The sequence below is a fragment of the Balaenoptera physalus genome, assembly GCF_965194825.1.
Source record: "Balaenoptera physalus genome assembly, chromosome: 1".
NCBI classification, from domain to species: domain Eukaryota; kingdom Metazoa; phylum Chordata; class Mammalia; order Artiodactyla; family Balaenopteridae; genus Balaenoptera; species Balaenoptera physalus.
The window spans coordinates 77,999,558-78,025,424 of record NC_138882.1 but is presented as its reverse complement, the minus strand read 5'-3'; the positions used below and the strand labels follow the sequence as shown (position 1 = coordinate 78,025,424).

The 25,867-nt window shown below is 39.0% G+C and overlaps 2 protein-coding genes across 11 annotated transcripts in view; both read left to right on the top strand.

The window, feature by feature from the left end:
* Positions 1–1,036: 1,036 nt before the first annotated feature.
* On the top strand, positions 1,037–11,607 carry DUSP12 (dual specificity phosphatase 12). 5 transcript variants are annotated; one of them, XM_082463109.1, is made up of 7 exons: positions 1,286–3,807; positions 4,780–4,893; positions 4,986–5,104; positions 5,499–5,595; positions 5,920–6,106; positions 7,635–7,667; positions 8,871–8,951. In XM_082463109.1, the coding sequence occupies exons 1-6, from the start codon at positions 3,425–3,427 to the stop codon at positions 7,635–7,637; spliced, it is 903 nt and encodes a 300-aa protein (XP_082319235.1). In that variant the 5' UTR covers positions 1,286–3,424; the 3' UTR covers positions 7,638–7,667; positions 8,871–8,951. The 5 variants fall into 5 exon arrangements, with proteins under 5 accessions (XP_082319238.1, XP_082319235.1, XP_082319234.1 ...); XM_082463111.1 differs by lacking the exon at positions 7,635–7,667 and adding an exon at positions 3,939–4,049 and having other exon boundaries at positions 3,679–3,807; positions 8,871–11,607; XM_082463110.1 differs by lacking the exon at positions 7,635–7,667 and adding an exon at positions 3,939–4,066 and having other exon boundaries at positions 3,679–3,807; positions 8,871–11,607.
* A 3,318-nt stretch (positions 11,608–14,925) lies between these two features.
* Positions 14,926–25,867, top strand: part of ATF6 (activating transcription factor 6) — a 226,037-nt gene continuing 215,095 nt past the window's right edge. The window contains exon 1 of one of the 6 annotated variants that reach the window (XM_082469319.1): positions 14,926–16,721. In XM_082469319.1, coding sequence (XP_082325445.1) covers positions 16,670–16,721 — 52 coding nt within the window. In that variant the 5' untranslated portion in view covers positions 14,926–16,669. The remainder of the gene's footprint in view (positions 16,722–25,867) is intronic. The other 5 variants (XM_082469316.1, XM_082469318.1, XM_082469315.1 and 2 more) reach the window with 5 other exon arrangements.

The following is a 25,867-nucleotide window of genomic DNA, read 5'->3' as shown; positions in this document are numbered from 1 at the left end:
CAGAGGTCAAACTGATACACCATGGCCCAGGGCTTCAGGCATTCAAAAACACTTTTATCAGTCAGGTTATTCTGGGGGCTCAGAGATCGTCTCCCAGGAGCTGGTCAAGGGCAGTCCTCCTGAAGACAGACTTCTCTTTGGAATGTGCTGGGAGAATTAAGCAAGTGCCTCACCTCCCTCCTTTCTGCCTGACAAATTTCCATTCATCTTACAAGACCCAGATCAAGCATCACTTCCTCTGGGAAGCTATCCTTGATTACTCCCTTTCCATTAGGGTTAGATGCCCAGCTCCCACATGCTACCTTAGTAATCTGCCCTTACTTCTATCAGAACAATAATTGGGCTATTTACTTATCTTTTATTCCAGCTTTTCTCTAAGTTCCTCGAGGGCAAAGACTCTTATTCATTTTGTAGCCTCGGCATCTACTGTAGTGCCCGACACATAGTAGACGTTTCCAGGATTGTAAAGTGAGAAAGGTTGAGTTGATTCAACTGGGGGCTCAGAAGACCGCTAACATGACTCTCCAGGCAAAAACACTAAGTGAGCCCTTGAGGTAAACCCTTTGGGATGGGGAAGGAAATGGCATTGAGAGGGAAGTAGTGTCTCTTCTGGTACTCCTTTCCCTTCCATTTCTAACATTCAAAAGATGGAGTAACCAGCACCATTAGCCCAAATTCTGTGGGGGATACAAAGATGAAAAAGCAAAGTCCTTACCCTGAAGAGGTTCACAGCTTGTGGTGGGAATAAGGGAAAATAACATTCTTCCTCTATCCCTGCAGGCTGCCTACTTAAGTGTTCCCAAGCAGAAGCATTTGCTGCTTCCTCCGTCTGACTTGGATGGGGCTCAAGTGTCCCTGCCCCGAATCTCAATCTCTCTGAAAATTATAAAGTTATATATGAGAAAGACAAAAGCAGGCCCTGGTATCCAGGAACTGGCCTGGAACTATGAGGTAGATCTTCCTTAGTGTTGCTACAGCTGGCCGGGCACTCACAGTTAGGTGTTTTACCCCTCCTGCTGAATATAAACAATTTCACAGGACATCAACCCCAGACAAGGCAACACTGAGCTCATGATGAAGAAAGACAAAAACAAGACCACCATGAAATTCCCTGCCCACGTGGGAATCCTCACTCTGGGCCCGTACTCTAACAGCAATAAAAACCCCAAGCCAGTTTTCTGTCTCTGCTTTCTCAATTCATTTTTGGACCTACTTGTGAGTCACCCTGCTATCTCCAGAAAGCCTCATTATGTGAGTAATAAATCTTTTTATGCCCTTAAAACAAAAACAAGACCACCGTAATCATGTCTGAACACAGATAAAACATGAACATTGTCCAACTTCAAAATGCCAAATATACCTCTATTTTAGCTCAAATGACTAACTGCTACTTAAAAAAAAATTATGATGAAAAAATACGTACAATTTACCCTTTTAATCATTTTTAAGTGTACAACTCAGTGGTGTTAACTGTATTTACATTTTTTGTGTATCAGATCTAGAGAACTTTTTCATCTTGCAAAACGGAAACTCTATACCCATTGAACAACAATTCTTCAATTCTCCCTCCCCCCAGCCCCTGGCAACCACCATTCTATTCTGTTTCTATGAGTTCAGTTTTTTTAGATACCACATATAAGTGATATCATACAGTATTTGTCTTCCTCTCTCCAACTTATTTCACTCAGCGTAATGCCCTCAAGTTCCATCCAAGTTGTCACAAATGGCAGGATTTCCTACTTTCTCATGGCTGAATAATACTTAGATGTGATATATAAATCACATCTTCTTTACCATTTATCCACAGGTGGACATTTAGGACATTTCCATATCTTGGCTGTTGTGAATAACATGAGGGTACAGATATCTCTTTAAGATTCTGATTTCATTTCCTTTAGACATATATCCAGAAACGGGATTGCTGGATTATATGGTAGTTCTATTTTTTAACTTTTTTGGGAATCTCCATACTGTTTCCATAGTGGCTGTACCAATTTATTACCACCAATATTGCACAAGGGTTCCCTATTCTCCACATTCTCACCAACATGTTATCTCTTGTCTTTTTAAAAATTGCCATACCAACAAGTGTGGGGTGATATCTCACCATGGTTTTGATTTGTTTTGATATTTCCCTGCTGATTAGTAATACTGAGGATCTTTTCATGTACCTGTGGGCCATTTGTATGTATTCTTTGGGAAGAAGTCTCTATTCAGTTCCTCTGCACATTTTCTAATTTTTTTTTTTTTTTTTTGCAGTTGAGTTGTGTGAGTCCCTTATATATTTTGAATATTAACCCCTTATGCGATCTCTGGTTTGCAAGTATTTTCTCCCATTCTACAGAGGTTTGATTGCTTTTTACTTTGTTGATTGCTTCCTTTGTTATGCAGAAGCTTTTTAGTCTGACATAGTCCCACTTATTGCTTTTGGTGTCATAACCAAAAAGTTGTTGCCCAGACCATTGTGTGGTCTTGGTACCCTTGCTGAAGATCATTTGAGCATCTATGTGAGGGTTTATTTCTGGGCTCTCTATTCTGTTCCATTGCTCCATGTTTCGGTCTTTATGCCAGTACCATGACTGACTGCCACTTCTTGACCAATTACAGCTTTAGGGTCTCTCTAGCCTTCCCTCCCTTAGGTAAGATTTATTAAGATACCCAGTCATAGAATCACCCCCACTTCCTGACAGCATCCAATCCAGAGCAAAGTCCTGCTTCTTTAGACGCTTAGTTCCTTAGACCCTTAGCCCAAACTCATCTAATACAAGCTCAAATCCTGTAATAGGATCTTCCTAACACTCTCTTACTTAGATTTCCCAAAATTCTCCGGTTCATGGTTGAGTAATAAACCCAATTTACTTAACTACAGGTGGATTCTTGGTGGTCTTTGGCTGGAGGGCACTGACACACAAAACCATGGGATTAATATCTTCAAATATATAGAACAGTATACATCAACAAGAAAAGGATTCACATACCAATAAAAAACGGGACAAAAAGAAAAAAAAAAGGAAAAATAGTCACAAGAGAAGAACTACAAACAAATGGCTTCATAAGCATTGAAAAAAATGTTTTATTTCAAATGCATAAAATTATGCTGCTGATTCAGTTGATGGGACCATCATTTCAGTTTGAGTCCATTTTCTGCTCCTGCAGAAAATCCAGAAAATCTCAACACTAAGAGCCTGAGAAGCCCTGTATTAGCGTTAGTTTATCCTCTCCCACCAAGTAGCCGGGTGGCCGGGTAGAGACAAGGGTCCAGAAGTGGTTCTCAACGAGGTTTAGTTCCGCCCCAGCCGCAGTTACGTCACCTTCCCCCAGTAAATCCACATTCCCGCGGTCGACGTGGTCCCCCGAGGGAGCGGCGGCGCAACTCAGGCCGGCTGGTCCTAGATGAAGGACGTTCTAGCCGACCCCCTACTCGATGGTAGGGCCCGCCGCAGTCCGGCCTCCGGGTGCCGCCATGTTGGAGCCTCAGTACGGGAGCCATGGCTGCGAGCCAACGACCGGCAGCCGGACCCGGGCCAGCTCCGCTGAGCACATGCTGGAGGTGCGGCCGGGGCTGTTCCTGGGTGGAGCTGCGGCAGTCGCGGAGCCGGACCACCTGAGGGAGGCGGGCATCACGGCCGTGCTGACGGTGGACTCGGAGGAGCCCGACTTCAACACGGGGGCTGGGGTCGAGGGTCTACGGAGTCTCTTCGTGCCAGCGCTGGACAAACCCGAGACCGACCTGCTTAGCCATCTGGACCGGTGCGTGGCCTTCCTCGGCCAGGCCCGCGCCGAGGGCCGCGCGGTGCTGGTGCATTGGTGAGTGGCCGGGTCCGTGGGGAGAGCAACCCCGCCACGCTTCCAGCCTGCCCCCCTCACCCTTCTCCCAGGCCCCAGAAGAGGACGAAGGGGCTGTCAGCCACTAGAACCTTCTCCTCCCTCTCGCACAGGCTTGTGTCTGAGAGAGGATCGGGCAGGAGGCGGGCCCCTGATGGCGTACAGGCTTTCATTCATTCAGTTTGTGTTGGTTCATTCTGCAGCCGCTGAGTTTTGTTTCGGAGGTAGGAGGAATCTTCAGGTAAATGACAAAGTCCCTGCACCTACAGAGTTTAAATCTGTTCACGAGAAGCCAGACACATACCCAGATTATTGTAATGCAGACTAGGATGCGAGATGTGTAGTAAGAGATTAACAAAGGTTAAGGTTATTCAAACTTCAGAGGAAGAGGAGATTATTTTCATTGCTTTTGTTTGAGGCGTGGTGGCTGATGTAAGGGGAAGTTTGGGGAGAGAAAAATTGGTTAGGACGTAAAGGATCCCTAAGCCATTCCTAGGGGAAAGATGGCGTAGGTGATAGCAATGGCAAAAAGAGTGTAATAACGATAGTTTACATTTATTGAGCCAGCACTTTTACTGCCAGCATTTGTTCTAAATATTACATAAAGGACATAAGGTAGTGATAAAAGGGAAAGAAGTCTGGGATCAGATCTCCAGGGCCCTTAAGCCAGCAAAGGAGTTTAGATTTTTTTCTGAAGCCATTATAAAATGTTAAAAAAAATTAGTGTAATTATTTTTGAATAGGTAATACCTTCATATGGTTCAGAATTCAAAATGAATAAGGAAATAAGGGAATAATTCTTTTGTACAGCCGTAGTAATTCAGAGGCAAAAGGTTTATTTGAGTAGAAGAAGCAGACAAGAAGTGGACCTGAACTTTACCGTTAATGGGGGGCTGGGTTTTTTTGGGTTTTTTAAATTGTTGCTATTTGATATTTTAAAGGTTTCTTTTTCAGTCACGCAGGGGTCAGTCGAAGTGTGGCTGTAATGACTGCTTTTATGATGAAGACTGACCAACTTACCTTTGAAAAAGCCTATGAAAACCTTAAGACTATCAAACCAGAGGCTAAGTGAGTTTTTTGTCATAGTAATAATTCTGCTTTTGTGACGTGATTTTATTTATTTAAAGAAAAATTAACTCTATGTTTGTTTGTCCTTGCAGGATGAATGAGGGGTTTGAGTGGCAACTGAAATTATACCAGGCAATGGGATGTGAAGTAGATACCTCTAGTGCAGTTTATAAACAGTATCGTTTACAAAAGGTTACAGAGAAGTATCCAGGTGAGTAATAATTGGTAGTATGTGTTCAGTCCTTTCCAGATGCTGTTTTACTCTGACACCAAATGTTTCAGGTGCATTATCTCTTTTTCCAGCAATCCCTTGAGATAGGTACTTTTATTTCCTTTTGAAACCATGGTTTAGCAAGAAATAGCTTGTTCAGGGTCACAAGGTTTGTAAGTGGCTGGCTTGAATTTGAACTCAGGCAATCTGTGCCTGGAACCCAAGGGCTTGATCACTGTGCCCTCCTACCTCATCCTGATTTCTCAACAATGGACAATTTTTTTTTTTTTTAATTTCTGAAGTTAGCACTACTTGCCTGAATTTGACATTAGCTGAATTTTGTCTGAAAATGCAGAGTTGATTTTGACAAATGGATACATTTTGTGTCATGTAGAATTGCAGAACTTACCTCAAGAACTCTTTGCTGTTGACCCATCCGCCATTACACAAGGATTGAAAGATGGGGTTCTCTACAAATGTAGAAAATGCAGGTAAAATATTTTGTATCCTCTGGAGATTTTATTTTGTCTCAGAATAGCTGAAATAGCTGAAAAATACTGAAAGTTTCAGTTTCTTAAAATCTTGTAGGAGGAATTTGTTTAATTGAATAATACAGAAATTTCATATTCAAATCTGGTTTCAAGAAGAATATGAATTCTTAAAAGTAAAAGTAATGTGGTTACTTGAGGTTATTGAAAATTAAAGTAGCATAATCAATGTTATATTAATTTGCCCCCTAAGAAATACTGCACATTTAATCTATTTTTTCATCCTTTTGCAAGTCATTAATGTTTTTGTTTGTTTGGGGGTTGCAGGCGATCTTTATTTCGAAGTTCTAGCATTTTGGATCATAATGAAGGAAGTGGTCCTATAGCCTTTGCCCACAAGAGAATGACACCATCCCTCATGCTTACTACAGGGAGTCAGGCTCAATGTACATCTTATTTCATTGAACCTGTGCAGTGGATGGAATCCACTTTGTTGGGAGTGATGGATGGACAGGTGAGAACACATTTTACTTTCTACGGTTTTATGTCATCTATATTTTGTTCCTTTCATTTTAAACCATATTTTAACTAGCATTTTACTCCATCTTAACTGCTTTCTTTCTAAAGTTTAATATCTTTCTAATGTAGACAAGACTTTATCAAAGATAAATTAGTCAAATAAAAACCAGCTGACGTAAAATAGTGAACCACTTTTGGTGGAAAGCTGTTGGTCTAAGTTAATTAATTCCTTTTAAGGCTATTGTTTGTATTTTTTCAAATTAAGACTAACAAACTAATTAGAATATATTTAACAAAACTTGAACTTTGTAAGAAGTAGGGCAAATCACGGATTTTAAAATTAGATTTTAAATTTCTTCTTAATCTTCCTTTTTTTCTCTTTTGGCTCCGTGTATTTGTTTTCTTGATCTTTCAGTTTTGTATGTTTGTTATGAGATTCTTTTTCATTTCCTGTTAATTCTAAAGAATGCAGCTCATATGAGCATCCTGTGACAGCCACAATTCTTTAGGTTTACATGATATTAATCTAAAGATATTCTAAATCTAAGATGTAATGATGTTTAAAGTTTGTATAAGTTTGTATGGTGAGTATTTTATGAAACCTTTTCACTGTATTATTTCATTTGAAGAATACAATAACTTTATAAAATCGAGCACATATATATTCACATTTTATATGTGAGGAAACTTAGTTTGCATTAGTTAGTGTCTTGCCTAGAAAGAGGTACCCTATATTCAAACCCACGGTTTCAGATAATGCTGCTTTATTGAGATATAATTCACTTACCATATAATTTACCCATTGAAAGTGTACAATTCAGTGGTTTTTAGTATATTCACAGAGGTTTTTGCAACTATCACCATTTTTATCGCTACCAAATATACCTTGTACAGCAGTCACTTCCCATTCTTGATGATATTATTTGTTGAAGTCCACTTTATCTGTTTTTTTCTTTTGTGGCTTGTGCTTTTGCCTTGCTGCTTTTGTTTATTGTTTTTTTGGACGCGCCTTGCAGCTTGTGGGATCCTAGTTCCCCAACCAGGGATTGAACCTGGGCCCTCGGCAGTGGCAGTGTGGAGTCTTAACCACTGGACTGCCAGGGAATTCCCTTGCTGCTTTTATTTAACCCGGAAAACACACAAGATAAAGGTGCTTTTGTGAAATATTCTAGATCACATTTGTGCATACTTCTTTGTACACTTATTTGAATTTTCTTATAGAATATATACCTAAAAGTGGAATTCCTGGCTTGAGGAGTGTCTACATTTTAAATATTACTGATAGTCTGGGCTGACATTAACAATGCCCATACAAATTTGCCTTTCACTAGTGTTGAATGCATGTGCTCATTTCCCCATACCCTTGACATAATGGCTATTGTAAAATTGGTAAGGTTTTGTCAATCTGTCAGTCTGTGAGATGAAAAATGTTAATCCTAAAATGTTTTAATTTGAATCTCCATGACTACTACTGAGACCAACATCTTTATATACTTATGAGCCATTTATATTTTCTTTTACAGTAAATTTCCTTCATGTCCTTGGCCCATTTTTCTGTGAGTTTTGTCTTTTTCTAATGGATTTTTAGGAGTTCTTTATATAGTCTAGAGTTTCGTGTAGTATATTGCAGATATTTTCTCCAGTCTGTTGCTTATCTCAGATTTGTGATACATTTTTTTCTTCAGTTTTTTGAGATATAATTGACATACAGCACTGTATAAGTTGAAGGTATACAGCATAAATGACATACATATATTGTGAATGTGGGTTTTTTAAATTGTAGTAAAATATTCATAACATAAATTTACCATTTTAACTATTTTTAAGTGTATAATTCAGTAGCATTGAGAACATTCACATTGTTGTGCAACTGTCACCACCATCTTCCCCAACTGAAATGCCATACCCATTAAACACTAATTCCCCATACCACCCCCGCCAGGCCCTGGCAACCACCATTCTACTTTCTGTCTTTATGAATTTGACTACTCCAGGTACCTCATAAAGTGGAATTGCACATATATTTGTCCTTTTGTGACTGGCTTATTGCACTTGGCATAATGTCCTCAAGGTTCATCCATGTTATAGCATGTATCAGAGTTCCCTTCCTTTTTAGTGCTGAATAATATTCCATTTTATGTATAGGCTACCACATTTTGTTTATCCGTTCATCTATCCACGGACATTTGGGTTGCTTCTTCCCTTTGGGTATTGTGAATAATGCTGCTATGAACATGGGTATACAAATATCTGTTTGAGTCCCTGCTTTTACCTCTTTTGGGTATATACCTAGAAGTGGAATTACTGGATCATACAGTAACTCTATGTTTAATTGTTTTGAGGAATGTGGTATATTTTGTCAAACTAAAATTTACGATATTTATGTAATCAATTCTAGTTCCTGAGTTTTATGCCCAGACTTTCTATATAGCTCGTCGATGATTTAAAAGTCAACACATGTGCCACAGTCACAGAACAGTCACATAACCTTCTGTTTCACATCTCAACCTTCACCTTTCTCCCTTAATGCTAGAATTAATCTATTCCTTCTCTAAACTCCCAGAGTACAACATACTTCTTACACAATTATTGTAGTCTACTATCTATTACAGTAAATTGCCATTACATCTCACTGATAAGGTCAACTCCTTGAAGGTATGAGCCATGTCTTACCTGTTTTTATATCATATATTACCAAAGATAATTATTTGTTTTGTATAAAAGTGAATGAATGAAGTAACACATTTATTTTATTTCAGCTTCTTTGCCCCAAATGCAATGCCAAGTTGGGTTCTTTCAACTGGTATGGTGAACAGTGCTCATGTGGTAGATGGATAACACCTGCTTTTCAAATACATAAGAACAGAGTGGATGAAATGAAAATGCTGCCAGTTTGGGGATCACAAACAAGAAAAATATAAACTTGCGACATTTGATAACTTGCTGATGATATGTGCTACCCTTGCTTATTGTCATTCATGGCAGATTGTTTCGTTTTTAGGCCATTAACATTTCATTTGAAATATGAGAAGATAAAAATCACTTGATGTGACTTAGAAACTATACTTTGTCAGCTTCTTACACTATTTAAGTAGAATGGAAATCAAAACTTTTTAATCATGTAAATTACACTTTATTTGATATTAAGATCTTCTATAACCCAGATACTTTCTTTATTTCATATATATTTAAAAGTTGTGATTTTTGGAATGTTAGTTATGTAATCTTAAGGTCTAGATGGACAAAATTGTGTATAAAAATTAGAAACTCATGTTTAAGTGACATTCTTTTATTTCTAGAAATGTAAAGCAGATTTGTTTGGACATATTTTGACATTTCTCTTTCTCTCTTTTAAGGGACATTAGTAAAGCTACATTAGTCTGGGTTTTTCTTGGAAATGTAGAAGAAAAGGACATCAGTAAAACACTGACTAAAATGTGGTTTTCCTATGATACTTTTTGAAGTAATCTACTTAAAGAAATGTATTAATGTTAGGTATATTTCTAATGATGAAGAAAATTAAATGTGGAGTAACTACATTTCAATCACCTTTTTTAGCCCGATGTGTTGAGTATTGGAAAAGGTAATATGTCCAGATTAGCTTTTTAATGTGATCTCTGGAGACTGGAATTTATTTTACTCATTGATAATAGTTAGAATTATACCTAATTAGATACTTGAACATTTACATGATATCAGAATTAGCTAATAAAGAGAAATATAGTCCATATTCTTAATACGTTTTTCATATTTACACATGTAAGTGTATATGTGCATAAACACCACAAAGGGAGTTATTTTAAATGTGAATCATGATCCTCTTTAAAAGTGTGGGAGTGTTATAGATGATTCTTGAGAATATCTCAGCATAGGACCTGAAGCCTTTGGCAGCTTTCGTATAATAAATTTTTCTTAGGAGAAAAAATTTCTCCATTTCTGTCTTAGCTTTCACAATATCTGTTTACTTCTTTACTTTGTAATGTTATACTCCAGAAAGCTTTTTAAAAACAATTAGGTTGAACCATATGAAATTGCCTCTTTGTAGGTGAAAAGTAATTGAGTAGCAGTAGTTTTGTGTATGGTTCAAGCTAATACCTATCCATAACACTGTGGCATCTATCACAGAGAAAATTACATAGATTTTATTTGAATTTATAATTGTTAATTCAGTAAATATTTACTAAGCACCTTTTATGTACACGATTCTAGGTGATACATTGAACAAACTAGATAAAACCTCTGCCTTGTAATTTATATTCTAGCCAGGAGACATTGACAAAATAGTATCTTTTTTGAAAGATAATTGGTATTTGCCAATGAGGAATGATTTTGGGATACTTGACTTTTCTTTATGTAAATTTTGAAGTTTTGTGAAACATCCACTAAGCAAGATTTTCAGATTTAAAGTCTTTTAATGTTTTATTTTGGGGGTGGGGTAAATCCATTATGCCTTTGTTCTCAACAAAAAAGGAATCCTTTCTTTTTAATATTTAGGGATATCAATGTAAAACATTTGAATTTACACATTTGTTGAAAATAGCAATATTAACCTTCAGAGGCAATGTGGTACAGTGAAAACAGTACTGAAGTAGAAGTCAGAGAGTGGCTCTAATAATTCTGGCTCTACTGATTACCATCTTCCTGGAAGTGAGCAGGTCTTTTGAAAATTGGGAGTCATTTCTCATCTTCACAAAATGGGATTAATATATGTTTTGCTGTCCTGACAGGGTTGTTGAAAGATCATTTGCATTAGCTTTAATTTCTTTTTACATAAAATGGAGATAACAGTAGTATCTGGGTTATTACAAGGATTTTTGTGATACACTGCAGGTAAAGAACTTAGTATAGTGCCTAGCTAGTAGCAGTCAACATTTTCCCTTAAAGGGACTTCCCTGGTGGTCCAGTGGTTAAGAATCCACCTTCCAATGCAGGGGATGTGGGTTCAATCTCTGATTGGGGAACTAAGATCCCACGTGCCATGGAGCAACAAAGCCCGCAGGCTCTGGAGCCCGCGTGCCACAACTACTGAACTCATGCGCTCTAGAGCCCGTGCGCCACAACTAGAGAGAATCCTGCGTGCTGCACCTAAGACCCAACGCAGCCAAATAAACATTTTTTAAAAATCAGCATTCTTAAGAAAAAAAACCTTTCCCTTAAAATAGCTGCAGTTTATTGAGCACTTATGTGCCAGTCACTATCCTAAACACCTTATGTGTATTTGATTTAATCCTCAAAACAGCCGTGAGATAGATCCTATTTTTCCCATTTTACAGGTGAAATTGAGGCTCAAAAAGATTAAATCACTTCCTCAAAGTTACATAGCAAATGAACCTAGATTAGAAGCAAGATTTGGCTTACTCCAAAATCTGAGCTTTTAACCTCTATATTCTAATATTTGGGTTCACTGTTCAGGGTGGTATTTGTCTTAAAGATGTCATACTAAAAATGTCAATCAGATTGTAAAATCTAATAGTACTGATGAAATGCAGTTTTTAAGTAAGCTATAAATTCACTAGTCAGGCATCCCACCAACATTTGCAGGGTACAAATTGAGGCCTACATTCTATTTCTCTTAAAAGTTATAAATAAAGCTACCAAACTATTAAATAAAATGTTTTGTTCTCTTGACAAATATATCTTCATAATGACCTGGAAGACAAGGTTTGAATTTAGAATTCTCTGACTTCATGGAGTTTCATGACAAAATATGGCAATGCAGTGAGAGTTGGCCCCTGACCTACAGACTGCCCCCCTTTTCCCACCCCTGGATTTGTTCATGCGGACCCTGGTGTATATGTACATGTGGACTCCCCACCTCACATTTCTAAGCTCTGTCTACACTCCTGGCATACACTATTGGCACAGTTCTGTCAGAGGCCTGAGCAAGACTTGGAGCTATTTGGGCTAGTTGGTTGTCAGAAGTGTGTCTAGAAAGGGACCATGTGTCGTGGCTGAGCACATCACTTTGGCATCATGGATTCTTAACCTGTGGAAAGAGACATTACCAGATGCCAGAGTAAAGTCCTAGGTATGGATCTAGACATAAAATTCTTTCAAATTTTATTTCTCTGCCAAGGGTTTAAGTTGAAAGCAAATGAATAAATGAAAGAAAAAGTATTTGATAACATTCAACATTTATGAGAGAAAAAAAAAAGGTAACTAGAATGGAAGGAAGCTTCCTTAAACAATGTGCATAAAAAAAAAAAAAACTACAAACAGCACATTTCTTAATGATAATTGAAAATGTTTCCTTGTATTTAAAAAAAAGTCTCCAGAAAAAAATTTTGCAAGAACAAATGAAACAAAAAAACAAAACCAATCAAGCCCCTAGATATCACAATCAGCAGAATCACAAAGTGAGAAATTATACAGGACAAATAAAAAATTCTCTTTTTTTTTGGCTGCGCCGCACGGCAGGATCTTAGTTGCCTAACCAGGGATTGAACCCGGACACCAGCAGTGAGGCAGTGAAAGTGCTCAGCCCTGAAAGGGCAGAGTCCTAACCACTGGACCACCAGGGAATTCCTGCAAGTGACAGATTCTTATCTCTTGTTTGTTTGAAATTTTCCATATTAAATATTACTTTTTTAAATGATGATGTTAAATAAAATAGATTTTTAAATGTTAGTGTTTGCATACAGTAAGTCTACACAGAAAATTCTAGAGGATTTACAGACAAAATATTAGAATTACATAATTCAATAAGGTTTTTGAATACAAAATTGCTCTATAAAAGTCAGTAGTGTTACTATACCCCAGCAATAACTGAATTTTAAAAAAAATTTTTTTAAAGAAAAGGATGTGTAAAATGAAACTATAAAACTATGAAAACTTCACTCAGTAGAGGGAAGGATTTCTTATGCAATATACAAATAGCAGAGATCATTAACAAAAGTTTGATAAATTTGACTATGTTAAAATTAAAACCTAGAGGACAAAAACCCCATAAACAAAGACAAGTGTCAACCTAAGAGAAGGTATTTGCTATATACATACGGGTTAAATGAATAGACTATCTAAAGGTGTACACATCATTGAGAGAAAGAAAATCCAATAGGAAATTTTATAAAAGAGAAGAATGGGCAATTCACAGAAGAGGAAATAAGGTTTAATGAACATGAAAAGATGCACCACCTCTTTAATTTACATTTAATTTAAATGTAAATTATAGTCACACCCTTCACAGGCAAAAAATAAAAGTCTGACTACATCTAGTGTTGGTGAGAATTCATCAATGCTAACAAGAGTGTAAACTGGTATAATTTGGCAAATAGCAGTACTCCTACTGCATGATCCAGCATATATCTTAAAGACATTCTTGCATATATGCACAAGGATAACTCATAGAAGGATATATTTTATATAACAGTAAAAAGTTGAAACAATCCAAATGTTCATCAGTAGGGAAATGAGAAAAGTCTATATTATATATTGTATATATTCAAGGAAATACCATAGAACAGTTAAAACACAGATCATCAAAAAGTAATGTTGAATGAGAAAAGTGACTTGGAGAACATTAGTGCTATAAGTTTATGTAAATTAAAATACCCCAAAACAGCACTAAATGTATGTATCTATACACATATTTAAACATGATAAAAATAAAAAATGGCTTTGAATGATTACCATAAAATTTATAATGGAAGTTGTCTATGTGGAGGGAGGGAAATGAAGCAGAGGAAAATGCAGACCTCAACCTTATCTACAGTGTTTAATTTCTTATGAAATATCTGAAACGAAAATGGAAAAGTTAATATTTGTTAATTCTTGGCAATAAGTACACAAATGCTTGTTTTGTAATTATCTGCACTTGAATAAAAAATAAAAATTTTGAAAATTAAAAAAATGAAAACTTATTGGAGTTCAGTCATGGTGATTTTCTTAAAAAAAGACTAAGTTGTCTGGTGGATACAGAAGACTCTTGCTGGTTTTATTTTCGGTTTTATGCCAATTTTCGAATTTGCAGTTGGGTAAGGATAAAAATCTTATAAATTGCACCTGAAATGAAAACTGATTAGTTAGCTGATGACAGAAGGAATCACCTTTAACGTAAGGGAATTTCGTGATTTTTTTCGGGGTTTGGGTCCCAGGGCTATTTTGTACATTGGGGATTGTGTAATCTGTAGTAATCATCCAGCCACGAGGAGTCTGGAGGATTCTGGGAAGCATTTGTTTTGTTTAGTAACCGAGGGAAAGATTCCACTTAGTCCTAGAGGGATACATGTTCTTTTTTTAAACATCTTTATTGGAGTATAATTGCTTTACAATGTTGTGTTAGTTGCTGCCGTATAACAAAGTGAATCAGCTATATGTATACATATACCCCATATCTCTTCCCTCTTGCATCTCCCTCCCTCTCACCCTCCCTATCCCACCCCTCTAGGTGGACACAAAGCACTGAGCTGATCTCCCTGTGCTATGCAGCTGCTTCCCACTAGTTACCTATTTTACATTTGGTAGTATATATATGTCCATGCCACTCTCTCACTTCGTCCCAGTGTACCCTTCTCCCTCCCTGTGTCCTCACATCCATTCTCTACCTCAGGGTCTTTATTCCTGTCCTGCCCTTAGGTTCTTCAGAACTACTTTTTTTTTTTTTTAGATTCCATATATATGCGTTAGCATACGGTATTTGTTTTTCTCTTTCTGACTTACTTCACTCTGTATGACAGACTCTAGGTCCATCCACCTCACTACAAATAACTCAGTTTCGTTTCTTTTTATGGCTGAGTAATATTCCATTGTATATATGTGCCACTTTATCCATTCATCTGTCAATGGACACTTAGGTTGCTTCCATGTCCTGGCTATTGTAAATAGAGCTGCAATGAATATTGTGGTACCTGACTCTTTGAATTATGGTTTTCTCAAGGTATATGCCCAGTAATGGGATTGCTGGGTCATATGGTAGTTCTATTTTTAGTTTGTTAAGGAACCTCCATACTGTTCTCCATAGTGGCTGTATCAATTTACATTCCCACCAACAGTGCAAGAGGGTTCCCTTTTCTCCACACCCTCCCTAGCATTTATTGTTTGTAGATTTTTGATGATGGCTATTCTGACCAGTGTGAGGTGATACCTCATTGTAGTTTTGATTTGCATTTCTGTAATGATTAGTGATGTTGGGCATCCTTTCATGTGTTTGAGGCAATCAGTATATCCTCTTTGGAGAAATGTCTATTAGGTCTTCTGCCCATTTTTGGATTGGGTTGTTTTTTTGATATTGAGCTGCATGAGCTGCTTGTATATTTTGGAGATTAATCCTTTGTTTAAAATCTGCTTCGTTTGCAAGTATTTTCTCCCATTCTGAGGGTTGTCTTTTCATCTTGTTTATGGTTTCCTTTGCTGTGCAAAAGCTTTTAAGTTTCATTATGTTCCATTTGTTTATTTTTGTTTTTATTTCCATTTCTCTAGGAGGTGGGTCAAAAAGGATCTTGCTGTGATTTATGTCATAGAGTGTTCTGCCTATGTTTTCCTCTAAGAGTTTGATAGTGTCTGGCCTTACATTTAGGTCTTTAATCCATTTTGAGTTTATTTTTGTGTATGGTGTAAGGGAGTTTTCTCATTTCATTCTTTTACATGTAGCTGTCCAGTTTTCCCAGCACCACTTATTGAAGAGACTGTCTTTTCTCCATTGGGGATATGTGTTCTTAAGGTATTTTAAATATTCAACTGCTGAAATGCTTTAAAAAGAAATTCTATTAAGTAGCGTTCTTGAAACTGCTTCGTCAAACTTAGTTAAAATTTTCAGTTAGAGTTTGTGACGTAAGTGGATTTTTCTAAACAAAACCGTTTCTTGAGTTTTAGTAATAAAAAGACTGGGAATTTACCTTATTGTAGGTCTTAGGGTAGCGTAGCTTGGACTTTCACTACTAGGTACCATGCTTTAGAAATGTATGTTTAAGGAGGTGAGTTTGATTTGGGGGAGTTTATCTTTTATATTTACTTTTTAAAATTTGTTTAAATAAACGTAGTCTTTCTAGAAGTACAATTCATAGTATTTTTGCTTATCTCAGGTACTGTGCCAGTGGAGAGGCAGGTCAAACGAATGTGGTAAAAATAATTGTGTGTTTTCCTTCCACACACTTGTGTATACGGAGAAATTTTACATTGATAGTGAGTTATTCGTAAAAATTAAACCAACTTTACTTTCTTAGTCTCTAGTTTTGATCTGATATCTCTACACTGTGGTATTGAGAATGATACTCAGGGGACGAGCCAGTATGTTCAGAACGGATTTTTTTCCCCATTTTTAATGTTATCAATATATCTTATTTAACCGAAGTAGTGATTACCTCTCTTTCTTTTTCCCTAAAACAGCGGGACAGAAAATGCCGAAACCTCCAAAAGGAAAATATTTACTCAGAGATTTGCTTAAAATTAGCTTAGTCTCTGACGTCACTCGCGCAGAAGCAATTTGTCTTCATTCGGCCACCGTCGCGTCAGCGTTACGGAATATTTTGTCCATCTGCCGCCACCGTCCCAGATATTAGTCGCCGAGTTCCAGGGCAGGGGAACGTGTGTTTCGGCGGAGCCGGCTGGCGTTGCCGGCACCATGGAGTCACCTTTTAGTCCGGGACTCCCTCACCGGCCGGATGAAGAGTGGGGTGAGTGGGATCTGAGACTGTACCAGGGGTGGCTTCAGGTTTCTTCCTCCTTACTTCCGCGCATTTGTGGTGACAGGTGTGGACGAACCCTGCCGGGGGAGCAAGGGCCACTCGTTGCTTCCGTCCGTGGTCCTAGTAGAGTCTAGCAGAACCTGTCGGTTTCTGCCCTGGTGACAGCGAGCGTAAAATATTGCCTGATTGGAATTACTATCGTGTTTCACCGTTTCCTCTGGGAAAGTACCAGGTGATGATTTTGTGGGGCGAAAACGACGTCATTAGGAAGCTTAGGGCAGGAAGGCTGTGACCATCAAAAAGGCTGCAAGCTATTTTCTCAGAGTGTGGGATGTGGGAGATGCTTGCCATGGAGTGTACGTGTACGTGTTTGGTTTGTGTGAGAGAATGTGAGTCCTCATCTCGAAACTTCCACTATTGATCGAGGCTGATGCCCATCTTGGCAGAGAAGCAAAGCACCCCAGCACCTGACCTCAGGTCCCTGATTACGTAGACCTAACGCTTATAAACGGATATAATCCCGATTGCTCTCCGGATACAACTATGAATTTTCTTGTTATGGATATTTTGTTTGGCTTTGTGGTCAGGAAGAGTGGCATGGAATGTAGTGGAAATGAGAGTGGAGAAGCTTTATCATCTAAGTGTTTAGAAGAAACTTATATTCCTCCCTTGTTTGCGAGACACAGTACTAATACCGTTCTTGGGCTTCAGTATGAATTTGGGGTTGTATACGTCCTTGAATGTGTCCTGCGGTGAACTTACACCCTTCACTACCTTTAAAATTTGGAGGAAACCCAGACTGACCTTCATTTTTTCCCCCTTGGACCATCGTTCTCAGTAGCAAGAGTGTAATCTCAATTCTATTTGTTGAACTGAAGTCCTCATTTGATTTTCCAAGGGCAGAACTTCTCTTAAATTACATAGTGTTAGAAATTTATTTCAATTCTTGGATAGGTTTTCTATGAGTTGTTGGAAAAACTTTAGACTATCTCTTCCAAATGTATTTTCCCAAGCCAAGTGTAGTCGTAGTAATAGGAACAATTGCCGTTAAGCACTTTATTTGTGTCAGGTGCCCTGCTTAGCTCTTACATCCCAAGCCAAATGTAGTCGTAGTAATAGGAACAATTGCCGGTAAGCACTTTATTAGTGTCAGGTGCCCTGCTTAGCTCTTACGTGCATTATCTTATTTAATCCTCCCAACAGTCCAGTGAGGTATTGTTATTTTACAGATGAGGAAACTGAGGCTGAGAGAGAATGAATGCTCAGAGTCTTATAGCTAGTGAGTGTCAGAAACAGGATCAGTAGCAGGTTTGTCTACCTCCAAAGCCTGTGCACTTAGTCACTATTCTATATTGCTTTTCTAAGTTATTTCTACAGATTTGATTTTTACCAAGATCCCCCCAGTTATTAACAAATCTACTTCAGTATATTGGGTTGTTATGATCTGTTTTTTCAGCTAGTCAACTATTATATTTTCATGATGTTTCTTAAACTATAACTGTGAGGCATTTCCTGATAGCATTATTATGTCTTCTGTTACCCAGGCTGCATTTTCCTGACTAATCTGATCAGTTGACTCCTAGTCTTAATGTTCTTTAACAGAGCATTCAGCTCTTTGTAGTAGGTTCACTGACTCAGCTCAGGTATCTTGCCCTGCCCCTCCCGGAATATGCCCATTTCCCATGGTTTTCCAAGCTTCTCTTTTCAAGCTGTTAACAATCTTTTCTTAGTGGAACACTTTAATTCTGCTTCCTCAGGTGTTCAGTAAGCAGGACAGATTTTGCAGGCACTGGAGTGAAAGGTTACTGTTTGCTAGCATTTCTCAGTAGAATATGGATTCTTTTTCTGGGAGTTGCCATTTTGGGTGTTCAAGTACTTCACTGATTTATTTGACTTTTTTTTTTTTCTATATTAGAAGCTAGCCAGTTAAATTTTTTAAATCAGATTATGTAATTAGTACTTGTGACTCTTAACAACTTTGTATAATTAAAAATGACTTACTCAGGGCTTCCCTGGTGGCGCAGTGGTTAGGAATCCGCCTGCCAATGCAGGGAACACGGGTTCGTGCCCCGGTCCGGGAAGATCCCACATGCCGCGGAGCGGCTAGGCCTGTGAGCCACAACTACTGAGCCTGCGCGTCTGGAGCCTGTGCTCCGCAACGGGAGAGGCCGCGACAGTGAGAGGCCCGCGCACCGCGATGAAGAATGGCCCCCGCTTGCCACAACTAGAGAAAGCCCTCGCACAGAAACGAAGACCCAACACAGCCAAAAATAAATAAATAAATAAATTTATAAAAAAAAAAAAAATGACTTACTCAGAACAGCCTATGATGGGATGTGCATCCCATGTGCATTTTCCCTTTATGTGGGGTGATGAAATTTAGAACGGGCCTATAAACATCTTCTGTAAAGGTCTAGATAGTAAATATTTTAGGCTTCTGTGGTCATGTGGTCTCTGTTCTGACTCCTCAGCTCTGCCAGTTGTAGTACAAAAGCAGCCATAGACAATGTAAACTGAGCATGACTGTGTTCCAAAACAACTTTATTTATGGATGCTGAAATTCTCTTTCATGTAATTGTTTTTAATACTTAATAGAGTGTACTTTTAGTACAGTTTTAGATTTACAGAATAATAGAGGGGATAGTACAGAGTTCCCCCGCCCCCCAAGTTTCCCCTATTGGTAACATCTTGCATTAGAGGAGTACATTTGTTACAATTGATGGGCCAGTATTGATACATTATCATTAACTAAAGTCCATAGTTTATATTGAGATTCACTCTTGTTCATTCTGTGGGTTTTGACAAATGCATAATGTCATGTATCTACCATTACAGTATCATATGGGATAGTTACACTGCCCTAAAAAATCCGCTGTGCTCCACCTATTTGTCTCTGCCTCCCTCCTCCAAAGCCCCAAGAACCACTGTTCTTTTCACTGTCACCTAGTTTTGCCTTTTTCAAAATGTCATATTGTTGGAATGATAGAGTACGTAGCATTTTTAATTTGGCTTCTTTCATTTAGCAAAATGCATTTAAGATCCCTCTATTTTTTTTTTTTTAAGATCCCTCTATTTTTAATGGCCTGATAGCTCATTTCTTTTCAGCACTGAATAATATTCCATGGTATGGATGTACCACAGTGTCTTTTGGGCTCCCATAACAAAATACCTGGGAAGCTTAAACAACAGAAATTTATTTTCTGACAGTTCTGGAGGCTGGAAGTCCAAGTACAGGTGCCAGCATGGTCAGATTCTGGTGAGACTTCTCTTCCTGGCTTAGATGGCCACTTTTTTTGCTGTGTCCTCATGAGGCAGAGGGGTGGAAAGGGAAGGAGGGAGGAAAGGAGGAAGAGGTGGGGGAGAGAGAGAGGTAGGTAGGTAGGTAGACCTATCTCTTAGTCTTATAAGGCCACAGTTCTAGTAGATTAGGGCCCCGCCCTTGTAACCTCGTTTAACCTTGATTACCTCCTAAAGACCACCCTACCTCTGGGTGCAGTCATCTTGGGGGCTTCAATATATAAATTTTAGGGGGGGGACACAATTTGGTCCATAGTACACAGTTTGTTTATCCATTTACCTGTTGAAAAACACCTTGGTTGCTTCTAGGGTCTCAAAACCAGTTAAAGACAGACTGAGGCCAGGAAAGAGGTCCAGGCATGGGGGACAAGAGTGACAGGTTCCGGCTTATAAAGGGCTTACATGCAGTGAAGGGACAGCCACAAACTGTTCTCCAGTGATGGACACTGCACAGAGAATTAAAATTGGTTGCTTTCAAATGTTGGCAGTTATATATAAAGCTGCTATAAATATTCATGTGCAGTTTTTTTTTTTTTTTTTTTTTTTTTGGCTGCGCTGTGGGGCTTGCAGGATCTCAGTTCCCCGACCAGGGATTGAACCCGGGCCATGGCAGTGAAAGCACCGAATCCTAACCACTAGACCACCAGAGAACTCCATTGCAGCTTTTTATGTGGACATAAGTTTTCATATAAATTGGGTAAATACGAAGGAGCATGATTGCTGGATCATACAGTAAGAGTTTGTCCAGTTTTGTAAGAAACTTTCAACCTGTCTTCCAGAGTGGCCGTGCCATTTTGCATTCCCACCAGCAGTGAATGAACATTCCTGTTGCTCCAGTCCTGCCAACATTTGGTGTTGCCAGTGTTTCGGATTATAGCCATCCTGATAGGTGTGTAGTGGTATCTCATTATTTTAGTTTGTAGTTCCCTGATAACATGTGATGTGGAGCATCTTTTCGTACGCTTTATTTTATCTATTTTTTTTAAAGGGAAGGTCTTTTAAAAAATATTTGTTTATTTATGTTTTGGCTACGTCGGGTCTTAGTTGCGGCATGCGGGATATTCGTTGTGGCGTGCAGGCTTCTCTCTCTAGTTGTGGCGCGCAGGCTCTAGAGCATGTGGGCTCTATAGTTGTGGATCTCGTGCTCAGTAGTTGCAGCACGCAGGTTTAGTTGCCCTGCAGCATGTGGGATCTTAGTTCCCTGACCAGGGATTGAACCCATGTACCCTGCATTGGAAGGCAGATTCTTAACCACTGGACCACCAGGGCAGTCCCCATATGCTTTATTTGTCATTTGTATATCTTTCCTTTCCTCTTTCCTTCCTACCTCTCTCATTCCCTCCCTTTCTTTTTCTTACATTTTGCAAAAGCCACTTTTTTTTTTTTTGCCACACATAAGATATATGTACCAAGATCAGAAGCTTCCATCTGCCACTGTGGTTTCTTTGATAAATTCAGTGTCTTCTGTGAAAGTTCTCTGTGCCTTTCTGTGTTGACCAAAACCTGACTCCCCTGATGACACGGTTTTCCCTAAAGTCCTAGTGAATGGTAGCTCTTTTCATTCTCAAAACCTTTTCACCATTAGGGCCTCTGAAAGTGGGTTAGTTATCTTCCTTGTCCTTCATTGCTACTTTTAGATCATTCTCCTTTCATCCTCCCTAAAAACATCCAGGCTTAAATTTCACATTGTCTCACATGCTGTCCTCTACCTCTCCCTGTTACAGTCATCTGCTGATTTCTGGTTCACTCTCCCTCACTTTTTGAAAAAATTTAGTTCCTAGCTTATTGTCACTTTCTTTAACACTCCGTCCATCATGATTCTTGGCTGATTTCAGTATTCTCAGAGAAAATCCTTCAAATACGCTGACCTCTCATTTCCTGGGTCTCCTCTCCACCTTCCACCCTGTCTCAGGCATTTTCTTCCCCAATCATAAACCTAAACCTTGTCGGTACTAGTAACATAATCTCAGTTTCCAACATCCCACTCTGACCATCACCTTCTGTCTTACCAGGTCACTCTCTTTAGTACTCCAATTCCAGTGGTACCTCCAACACTGCTGAGATTCTGCCATCTTTTCACTGTCCCTCATCCCCTTTATGTTATCACTTTCCCCTTATCCAGTTTAAATTCCATGGACAATCTCTGTAATCATTCCCTCACACCCTCAATATCCTTGTCTCTCTCTTGTTTTGTAGTTCTCTCTTTGATCAACTGCAACCTTGGTTAAATCCAACTCTGTCTACTCCATGAATGCACTCAAGTAGCTGAAAGTGGCTAAAAAAGAAAATTCAACCATGCTGATTGGTCTCACTTTAAATTTATGATACTAACCTGAAATAGACCATTAAGTATTACCTGGCTGATCATATTTCCTTGGTCCTGTCACTCTGATGATCGTTTTTATAAAGGTTCTTCTCTCCTCAAACCTCCAACACCTCCTCCTGCATTCTTTGAATCAGAAGAGAACTGCTACAATCTCCTACTACCTCATCTACCCATGTACCAGTATATTTGCCTTCTCTTCGTTGGTGGGAATGCTAGAGCTGATCACTTCTATGTGTGCTTTAGACCCCTCCTTCTTTGTTTGTTACTCACGGGCTTTCTGTAGTTGCGGTGAGCGGGGGCTACTCTTCGTTGTGGTGCGCGGGCTTCTCATTGCGGTGGCTTCCCTTATTGCGGAGCACGGGCTCCAGGTGCGTGGGCTTCAGTAGTTGTGGCTCGCGGGCTCTAGAGCACAGGCTCAGTAGTTGTGGCACACGGGCTTAGTTGCTCCATGGCATGTGGGATCTTCCCAGACCAGGGCTCGAACCCATGTCCTCTGCATTGGCAGGCGGATTCTTAACCACTGCGCCACCAGGGAAGTCCCTAGACGTGCCCCCCCCCCCCCCCCCCATTTATTCAAGAATATTGCTCAAGCTCTTCTTCCTTCTGTTCCCTGAATCTTCATTTCCCTTCCTACATGTAGTTGCTTCTCCTGTCTAGAGTGAAAAAAAAAGAAAAAACCCCAAACCCTCTTTAGATGTTACTTCCCTTTTAGCTTCAACCACATTTCTCTTTTTTATTTCACAGCAGAATTCTTTTTTAAAAAAAGTCCATGTTCACTGACTCCACTTTCTCTTTTTTCACTGTCTCTTGAACACAATGCAGTCAGGCTCCACCACTCCACCAAAGCTGCTCTTTCTAAGGTCACCACTGTTTTCCAATGGCCATTTCTCATCTTACAAGAAGTAAAGGAATAAATAAATGGTCAGAGTGGCAGTCAGGTGGGAAAGCTTGCTGAGCAAACAAAAACTAATAGCTACCATAGTTTACTGCTGTTAGGAGAAATCTATATAGTAGGTAGTGTGGGATTGGTGAAAAAGATATAGAAGTAGGCAATATATTTCAGAGATACTTCATAGGTAACCAATGCCACCACTTTCTTATGGATCCTTCTAAGGTATGCTGTAGTATACAAATGTATTTATCAACCCACTCTCCGTTTTTTTAAGTATTCACAAACCACAGAAAAGTTAAAAGATCAGTACAGCGATCACCTGTATTTCCCTTATCTAGATTTACCAACTGTTAACATCCTGCCATACTCACTTTTTCTCTCAGTATTACCCACACTTCCCTCTTCTTTCATTATCTGAAAGCAGGCTGCAAATAATATGAAACTCCTAAACACTTCACTGTGTATCTCCTAAGAACAAGGAAATATGTATTTTTAAAAAGCATGAATTCATACTAATACCCACAGTTCAAAGCCAGTACCACAGAGTTCTTTCTCACCTTCTTGCATTATATACTTTTATTTCTCTTTTCCTACTGTGTAAATCCTGATTCCCAATAACATCCTATGTTTTTATGGGCTCACTTTAGCTGCTCTGTTGAAAATAGACTGAAAGAGGGTCAAGGGCAGAAGCAGAGAGACCATTTGGAGGCTACTGCATCAATCCAAGTGATTTATGATAGGAGCAGTGGAGATAATGGAAGTGGTTGACTGTGGATATATACACATACACATATGCATATGTATATACCCATGTGTATATACATATATATTTCTTTAAATAAATTTATTAATTTTATTTATTTTATTTTGGGCAGTGTTCGGTTTTTTCTGCGCATGGGCTTTTCTCTAGTTGTGGGGAGCGCGGGCTTCTCATTGCGGTGGCTTCTCTTGTTGTGGAGCACAGGCTCTAGCCGCGGGCTTCAGTAGTTGTGGCACGCGGGCTCAATAGTCGTGGCTCGCGGGCTCTAGAGCGCAGGCTTAGTAGTTGTGGCGCACGGGCTTAGTTGCTCCACGGCATGTGAGATCTTCCCAGACCAGGGCTTGAACCCATGTCCCCTGCATTGGCAGGTGGATTCTTAACCACTGCACCACCAGGGAAGCTCCCCATGTATATTTTTTATTCAAAATTTAAGTTTTGGAATAGTTTCAAACCTACAGAAAAGTTATAAGAACTGTGCAAAGAACTGTTGCATGCCCGTCACACAGATTCCCTGATTGTTAAATTTTGCTGTATTTGCCCCATTTCTCCTTCTTTAGAGAGAGAAAAAGAGAGTGAAATGTGTTGTTAACTCATTACCCTTAAATACTGCAGTGTGTATCCCCTCCTCCCCCAAACAAGGATACTCTCCTATATCACTGTCATACACTCCTTCCAGTCAGGAAATGAACACTGATACAGCGTTACTATCCAATTCACAGATGCCATTCATATTTTGCTGTATGTCTTAATAATGGCTCTTTTTCCTTTCTAGTTTGGGACCTGACCTGCAAACACACATTACTTTTACTTTTCATGTCTCCTTAGAGTTTTTCAACCTGGAATGGTTCCTTCGTCTTTTCCTGTTTCTTGTATCCTTGACAGTCTTAAAGAGTACAGCTCTTCCGTTCTGTAAGATGACTCTAAACCTAGGTCTGTATACTGTTTCCTCATGACCAGAATCAGGCCATGAGTCCGTGGCAGGAATGCTAGAGAAATGATAGAGGCACACTATGTTGACCTGTTCCAAGGTGATGTTCACCTTGATCACATTGTCAAGTTAATATCTGCTGGATTTCTCCACTGTAAAGTCACTATTTCCCCCTTTTACATTTGATTTGTATTAGGCTGGCCAAAAAGTTCCTTCGGGTTTTCTGTAACATCTTACGGAAAAACCTGAACAAACTTTTTGGCTAACCCAGTATTTTGGGGGAGATAATCTGAATGCCATCAATGTCCTATTCCTTACTAAACCTTCACTCACCAGCCCTGGCCTCCATTGATAACTCCAGCTTATATCAACTACCACTCTAATGCCAAATGGTGATTCTCTCTTAACATTCTGTCTACATTTATTAATTGACATTATACTGTAAGAAAAAGCTTTCTCTGTTTCTTTGTTTATTTCATTATGAGCTCACTAATTCCTATTTGATTCAATGGGTTGTAATCTGACTTTATGTTGATGCTCAGATTTTCCGAGAATTGACCAGTAAGAGTCCATTCATATCAGCTCCTTTGTTCTTTTGACATGTTTCCATCATTCTCTGAGGATTTCCTTATTTTCTGGCACAACAAGATTTTCCCAGGCCTATTTTGCACTTTCTCTGCCTAAGCCCTGGAATCAGCTCTTTCTCTAAGGAGCCCTTTAGTGGACTTCCACTTAGTAGAGGATGGTATTCAGTATCCAAGGTCTGGAAACATAGGATTTTTCAGTGCTGGTGGGACGTCTTCGTTACTAGGACCTGTTAGCAGACAGAACTAGGACATACATGTATGTATATGTGTATACACATATACAAACATCTATAATTCTTTCTGTGCATGAATATTTTTAAAAAATGTGTTCATATTAATACTTC

Coding starts and splice junctions, on each gene's coding strand:
- DUSP12 (XM_082463108.1), top strand. CDS start 3,425: ATGGTAGGGCCCGCCGCAGTCCGGCCTCCGGGTGCCGCCATGTTGGAG. Junction 5,105..5,498: donor GGTTACAGAGAAGTATCCAG/GTGAGTAATAAT, acceptor TGTGTCATGTAG/AATTGCAGAACTTACCTCAA. Junction 6,107..8,870: donor TGGGAGTGATGGATGGACAG/GTGAGAACACAT, acceptor ATTTTATTTCAG/CTTCTTTGCCCCAAATGCAA.